The 7,714-nt window shown below is 44.3% G+C and overlaps 1 protein-coding gene across 1 annotated transcript; it reads right to left on the reverse strand.

Annotated features, from left to right (window-relative positions):
* Positions 1–1,068: 1,068 nt before the first annotated feature.
* Positions 1,069–6,386, reverse strand: DUSP23 (dual specificity phosphatase 23). The gene is made up of 3 exons (XM_033923766.1): positions 6,243–6,386; positions 2,941–3,226; positions 1,069–2,154 (listed from the first exon to the last, which is right to left on the reverse strand). Exons 2-3 carry the CDS (start codon positions 3,205–3,207, stop codon positions 1,969–1,971), a joined length of 453 nt encoding a protein of 150 aa, XP_033779657.1. The 5' UTR covers positions 3,208–3,226; positions 6,243–6,386; the 3' UTR covers positions 1,069–1,968.
* Between the last annotated feature and the right edge of the window lie 1,328 nt (positions 6,387–7,714).

Consider the following 7,714-nt stretch of genomic DNA (forward strand, 5'->3'; position numbering starts at 1 on the left):
ACTTAGGGGGTACTTGGCTTGAAGAAGTTGAGAAACACTGGTCTAGGTGACTATGGAGTTCACTCAGTAAGGGCCCCTTTTACAAAGCTATAGTAGCAATTCTCCCATGGCAAATGCACCAAAGTCCATTCAATTCCTATTGGCTTCAGTGCATTCGCTGTGGCAGAATTGCTATCGCAGCTTTGTATAAGGAGCCCTAAGGCAGGAACTACTGTTTCTCTGCATTAGATTCAACATGAGTTTGAAGTTGGTTGAATACCACTCTCAAGAAGGGTAGTTTTGAAGGAAATGGAAGGTTTGATACTGGCCAGTAGTTATTTGGAATAAGAGGATCTGCCCAAGTGTCAAACCTTAAAGGAAGTTACTTTTAATTTTCCCCACCAAATTTCCCCGTCCCACCCCACCCCACCCTGCTGGAAAAAACTTCTAGGGAGAACAGTGCTAATGAGTTTCTCTAATGTTATAGTTTATATGTAATGTTTTCCCAGTTTTTAATTTTTTTAAATTTGTAATACGCTTTGAAATTAAGACATTACGTGTACATCAAATCTTAAATAAAACTTGAAACTTGAAATTAATCATTCTGTTTTCTAACAATATTTTACCTTGTAGCACATTTCCCTTGTTTAAAGATCCCTAAATTGTAACTAAAATGACTACATTGCTTGCCTAATCTTCGAAATTTTGCTCTGTAAAAATGTTAGTTCTTCCTTAAATGCTTAAGTATATGTGCTTTAATATTATACAGAGCCAAGTTAGTGCATTCCCCAAATTAACATCTATTATATATACACACATACTGTAGATCCTTAGTAAGTGTTGAGTTAGGATAAAACTGTCTAAAAAAATCAGTAACGTGTATCTCGGAAACATGACTTGCTAGCTGAATTTCAATTACAGATCTGAAACCAGCGTCATTAAATTAAGAACACTTCTTAACCTTTTCCTATCGTAATAAATTTGGTTCCAATCGTAATTATTTTAGCAAAGTTTTGTATTATTCACCGTTATCATTTACGGCTATTGTAAAGTCATAAGTCTGTCAATTCAAATATTTTGTGTTCCTGGCTCTTTATTAGTCCATATAGACTGTTTATCCACTGTCTATGTCATTTTTGGAATGTCCCGTCATCCGGGACACATGATACGAAAAGGTTAAGTTCTCAGTAGCAAAGAAAAACTTTTTTTTTGTTGGCCATGATATTACTGCAATTTCTGTGCTAAGTGCTCCATTCAGGGGTGCACATTTCGACCTGCTCTTGACTTGGCATAAATGGATATGCCTAAATACAAGTGCACCAGATATTATATAATAGAATCTGTTGCCCAGATAGAGTTGAAGAATTAGCGCTCAGGATGCAGCCTCTGAAGGCAATCAGGTTGATTTGGGATGGCAGTAGAAGGATGACTATTTCACGATAAGCCTTCCACCTCAGCAAACAAGATTCACCGTGTACAGAACCGGAGCCTCTTGAGGGAGGGGGCCGGGATTTACATGAGACTATGGCACCAGAAGGCATTTAGACCAGACTCAGAAAGAACAGTTGTCAAGTAGAAGCTAAAATTACTGCTTTATTTTTTTAAGTTTTTAGCCTAACTTGGCTTTTGCTTACCATTTTATATATTTCAAAAGTATTTTTCTTTTTTAGCGAGTGAGCTGACCCTGATCTTTTGGAAAACGTCATTTTGATGGTTGCTACCCTTAAATATTTTCAAGGGCTCTGTGAATCTCTTCTCATGCACATAAATAATAAATCCAGATTTATTTTGATTTCATATTCCTACCGTTCTGTGTACTGTGGCATGAAAAAGTTGTGACAAATAGCACAGCAGAACCCAGCTTTCCTTAGGTACATACAGTGATAGCAGCAAAGAAACAGGAGACATGTTTTTATCTCCCCCAGGGGGAGCGAGGGGAAGTTTACCCTGGAGCTCCAGGATTGCAGACAGAGGCATTGTGCCCCAGTCTCACTTGATGTGGTGGTGAAATTGGATAATGGCTTTCTCCTGCTCATGTGTTTCAATGGAGCCCTTCCTCAGGCGCCGGATTTCCTGGATGGCATCCACACCGGTAATTTTCTGTGCTTTCACCAGGTAGCAGGCAAGCATGGTGCCAGTCCTCCCATAGCCGTGAAGGCAGTGGACTCCCACACCCTGCAGAAAGCATAAGAGTGCAATCACGTGCCAAGGCAAACAGAAGAAAATCTACAGTCACAGGGGATCAACCAGAAAACAAAACAAGACGATGCTCTTGATAAGCAGTTTATGCAAACCAGTCTTCACAGGTAAAACGGTGCGTTCACTTGAAAAATCCAAATGAGACACAGTATCTATTCTGTGGTGTGGACCCAACATGGTCTGTGTTTTGGTATAAGACAACCTTCTTCTGGGGTCCTATGGAAATATGCAAGCATGTAAATATAATGTCTCCAGAGTTACATGCCATACAGGACAGGGCAAAGAGTAAGCCTTGTATCTAAAGCAGTGTACAGCTCAAGAGTGCAAATGTAAAAGGGACTGAAAGAGGAACAAACACAAGGTGGCTGAGGTTGCATGAAAATCTATCAAAAAGAGCAGAAAGCAGCTCCATTACTTTAAAATGATTACAAAGATAGAACTTACAAAAGCAGAGATGGGGTAAAAAGGATAAATCTGAAATGAAGGCAGGGAACTACAGCAAATGTCTTACATGTTTTAAAAGATGTCTTGAGATGAATGGAAAGCAGAGGTTGATCCCAAAGGGTGGGAAAACTATGAAACTGTTCTCGCAAGGACCAGAATTCGGAACAGGGAAAAAATCTCTGAGGCTCACAGCACTATTTTTTCCTGCTGCTTTGCAGAAAGACCTTAAAGACACATTTGGCCCATCCTCTGCCTTTAGACAAGCTCCTCTCTCCGTAAACCATCTTAGACAGGTCTTTCTGTTCTACACACACATACCTCTTTCTTGGCGCTGGCCTCCTCTACAAGCTGCAGGAAACGTTTAATCTGGTCCAGAGTTGGGGGGCAGAAGTCTTCAATGCGGATGTGGTGAAGCTGGATGCCGGGACAGGTGTCATGGTAGGGAGGTTTCCTCTCACACAGAGTCACCAGGTGACGGATACCGTTCTCATACAGGTACTGGTAGTGGGCCGGCAGCCTCGGCATTGCCATCCCTGCCAGATGAGGAGCCACCCAGGAGAAGTTATGGGGTGGCTCTGGAGGCATGGTCCCCTCACCTGGGGTACTAGAACCGAACCAAACAATAAGTGTCAGGAGCCAGAGCCTAACAGAAATTAAGATTTACACCTTCTGGGTAACCATGTTGCGACTCCAAGCTCAGGCTTTTTGGGGGGCTAAAATATTTTCTTGTACAGTTTTAGCTAATATAGATTTACTAAGTTAAAGTTGCCTCCTCAGCTAATCCCAGCTATAACCCACCTGGTTTATTTTTTTATTTAAAAATGGAGATGGAGTTGGTAAAAATGTATCAACTAATTGCAGCTTCAAAATAAAAAAGCATTATAATATAAAGTAAATTTATCATTTTATACTTACCATTACTTTACATCCAGAACAAAAAATTTAAATCTTAATATCAGCTAGGGTCAGTCAGAGCTGGAGCCAAGGTCAGACTGTAGAAAAATTAGAGTGTGAAAATTTGTTGTACCAACTCCACAGCTCTGGCCCGGAACCTTCTCTCCAACGTCAGAATTGACATGGGGGGAAGGCTTGTGGGCCAGCGGCGTGCAATCGCCCTTCCTTGCCTGAAGTTGTGGCAGCAGTGGGGGATGATTGGATGGAGAGCGGCAGTGGCAGGGGGTGGCGGCGGACTGGGAGGGAGGTGTGGATGGAGCGTATCGGGTGGCAGGGAGGAATCAGTGGCGGCTTCAGCAGGAAGGGAGAGATCCCGTGTGGTGGCCAGCCCGCGTACCCCCTGGGGTATGCATACCGCAGGTTGAGTAACACTGTGATAGGTCTATAAAATGCTGCCTGATGTGGAAAGGGTGGATGGATGCAAGTCACTTGTTTACTCTTTCCAAAAATACTAGGAATAGGGGGCATGTGATGAAGCTACTAAGTAGTTTTAAATCTATTTAAATCAACCAGAAAACATATTTCTTCACAAGTGTAATTAAACTCTGGAATTGGTTGCAGGAGAATGTGGTGAAATCAGTTAGCTTAGTAGAGTTTAAAAAAGGTTTACATAATTTCCTAAAAGAGAAGTCCAAAGGCCATTATTCAGATGGCTTGAAGAAATCCACTGCTTATTCTTAGGATAAGCAGCATAAAATCTCTTTATTACTTGGGACCTGGGTTGGCCATTGTTGGAAACAGGATACTGGGCTTGATGGACTTTCGGCCTAGCAGCATATCTAGTTACAAAGAAACATAAACATAGCCCCTGCTCTAAGATACACAGATCAGAGAAGGTTATCATGCCGCTGTACCGGGCCATTGTGCGTCCTCACCTGGAGTACTGCGTCCAGCACTGATTGCTGTACATGAAGAAGGACACAGTGATACTTGAAAGGGTCCAGAGAAGAGCGACTAAAATGGTTAAAGGGCTGGAGGAGTTGCCGTACAGTGAGAGATTGGAGAAACTGGGCCTCTTTTCCCTTGAAAAGAGGAGACTGAGAGGGGACATAATCGAAACATTCAAGGTACTGAAGAGAATAGACTTAGTAGATAAAGACAGGTTGTTTAACCTCTCCAAGGTAGAGAGAACGAGAGGGCACTCTCTAAAGTTAAAAGGGGATAGATTCTGTACAAACGTAAGGAAGTTCTTCTTCACCTAGAGAGTGGTAGAAAACTGGAACGCTCTTCTGGAGGCTGTTATAGGGGAAAACACCCTCCAGGGATTCAAGACAAAGTAGATAAAAGACAGGTTGTTTAACCTCTCCAAGGTAGGGAGAACAGGAGGGGCACTCCCTAAAGCCGAAAGGGGATAGATTCCATACAAACGTAAGGAAGTTCTTCTTCACCCAGAGAGTGATAGAAAACTGGAACGCTCTTCCAGAGTCTGTTGTAGGGGAAAACATCCTCCAGGGTTTCAAGACTTAGCTGGACAAGTTCCTGCTAAACTGGAACGTACGCAGGTGAGACTGGACTCATTTAGAGCACTGGTCTTTGACTCGGGGGGGGGGGGGGGGGGGCCGCTGCATGAGCGGACTGCTGGGCACGATGGACCCAGCAGCGGCAATTCTTATGTTCTTATGTACAGTACTGTACATTATTCAGGCTTTCAGGTCTCTTATACAATTTTGGTGCAAACTCCATATCATTCCTGTTTTCATCTGAACAGCTTCAAGTTATTTTTATGTCCTTAGCGAGATACGGCCTCCAAAACTGACACAGATGCATTAACACCTCCTTTCTTCTGTTGAATATGCCTCTCTCTGGCTTTGGCCACTGCCATCTTCAGATCCTCAAGGTTCCTCTGCGGATCTGTGCATATTATTAGCCTCTTGCTCCTATCACACAGCTCCTTTGGATGTCTAAATCCCAAGACCATCATTTGGCATTTCTTCGCATTAAAATTTTAGCTACCAAACATTATTAGGCTATTCATGTAATTTTTACAGATCTTTTTTCATGTTGTCCATTCCCTCCAGGGTAGGGTTGCCAGACATCTGGATTTCCCCCGGACATGTCCGGGGGTCGGGTTTTAAAAAGCTTCCCGGCAAAATCATGTCGGGAAGGGGTATCCGCGCATGCGTGGATTCTGTCTGGGGGCGGGGCTGGGAGGCGGACCAGGGTGTGACAGTCCTAGGGGGTGTGGCCATGGGTCCAGATGTTCCCGATGTTCCAGGGATTTAACTCTTTTTTCAAATCTCTGTCATCTGTGAAAAAAGACAAACTATTGCTGCTTACACTTTCTAGCTCGGGGTGGGCAACTCCGGTCCTCAAGGGCCGGAATCCGGGTTTTCAAGATTTCTGCAATGAATTTTCTTCACACTTCTACCTCTAACCCTCTGTTGTAGTTCCTTCCTATTTCTCCTACTGTAAACCGCGTGGAGATGATGTGGTATACAAACCTAAGGATTAGATTAGATTAGATTAGAATATGCATGAGATCTATTTGCATGCACTGCTTTCAATACCTATTCATTGGGGAAATCCTGAAAACCCGACTGGATTCTGGCCCTCGAGGACCGGAGTTGCCCATCTCTGTTGCTAAGCAACCTGCGTCCACCAACCCTAGCTATATACCTCACATGCATGCATGCATATATCCTTCCACTAAGCATATAGTCCTTTACCTGCACTGACAGCGGCTTGATCCCTCGAGCTACTCTGGGAAGGTCATAGGAGTGATGGCTACGTTGATTGGCCAAAGTCAGGAACACGCGTCCCAGCAAGCTCCGCCTTCAAAAGCTTCCTTGTAGGCTAGCACAACGGAGCAGACTTACTGATTGGCTGCAGGTACCAATAGGAAAGCACGTAGGCGGGAAGATTCACTCAAGCTTTACTGATTGGTTCTAGAAAGAAGATATACGCTACCTGATTGGCTCTAGGAAGGTGGTGGGCAGGTAGATTTGGCCTTTCCTAATTGGCTTGAAGAAGGGAGTAGGCGGGAAGATTCTCGTTCAAGCTTTACTGATTGGTTCTCGGAAGGAGGTGGGCGGGAAGATTCACTCGTTTTACTGATTGGTTCTAGGAAGGCAGTAGGCGTGAAGATTCTCATTCAATCTTTACCGATTGGTTCTATAAAGAAGGGCTTTCATGATTGGGTCTAAGAATAGGCGGGTTCAGGCTTTAGTGATTGGGTCTAGGAAGGAGGTGGGCGGGTAGATTAGGCCTTTACTAATTGGCATTAAAGAAGGGAGTAGGCGGGAAGATACTCATTCAAGCTTTACCGATTGGCTCTAGAAGGATGGGCTTTTCTGATTGGGTCTAAGAATAGGCGGGAAGACTCATTCCAGGCTTTAGAGATTGGGTTTAGGAAGGATGTGGATGGGGAAATACCCTCGGCCTTTTTACGGCAATCAGAAAGTGAAATTGGGAAGGCAGCCTTGTGCTTGACTAGGGTTACCAGACGTTCGGACGGCTCTCCGGGTTTTGGGAAAAGCTTCCCGACGGGATGGTGTCGGGAAGGGGCGTCCGCGCATGCGCGGATAAAACGTCATCGCGTCGCGTCGCGTCGCGCATGACGTCCGGGAGGGAGGGGGGAGAACAAGGCAGTGGTGGCGGTTCTGCTGCCTTAAAGGTTGCTTTAGAGAACTCGCAAAGGCCCAAAACCCCAGAAACCTTCAATTTCCACACGAGAATTGTCCACCTGTGAGGAAAAAAGTCGATTTCGATAAAACAGTGACTTAGACACAACAGTTGACCTTTATTCTCTTGGTTAATACGTCACAACATACTTCCATTAGGAGATGGCCCGTCCAGTCTGCCCGGCCACAGTAACCATGAATTCTCTCAATGAGAGATCCCAGGCCCTCTTGAATTCAGAAACAATCTCTGTCTCCACCACCTCTTCCGGGAGACTGTTCCATGCATCTACCATCTTTTCTGTAAAAATTACTCCAGAGCCTATCACCTCTTAGAGAAACATAGAAACATGATGGCAGATAAAGGCCAAATGGCCCATCCAGTCTGCCCATCCGCAGTAACCATTTTCTGTTTCTCTCTCTGAGAGATTCCAAGTGCCTATCCCAGACCCTCTTGAATTCAGACAGTCTCTGTCTCCACCACCTCTTCCGGGAGACTGTTCCATGCATCTACCGCCCTT

This window comes from Geotrypetes seraphini, chromosome 16 (assembly GCF_902459505.1).
Source record: "Geotrypetes seraphini chromosome 16, aGeoSer1.1, whole genome shotgun sequence".
NCBI classification, from domain to species: Eukaryota; Metazoa; Chordata; class Amphibia; order Gymnophiona; family Dermophiidae; genus Geotrypetes; species Geotrypetes seraphini.

Excerpts from the sequence above, each read along its gene's own strand:
- DUSP23 (XM_033923766.1), bottom strand. The coding sequence starts at position 3,207 with ATGCCTCCAGAGCCACCCCATAACTTCTCCTGGGTGGCTCCTCATCTG. Across the intron at positions 2,155-2,940 it reads AGGCCAGCGCCAAGAAAGAG|GGTGTGGGAGTCCACTGCCT; the intron begins GTATGTGTGTGT and ends TGCTTTCTGCAG.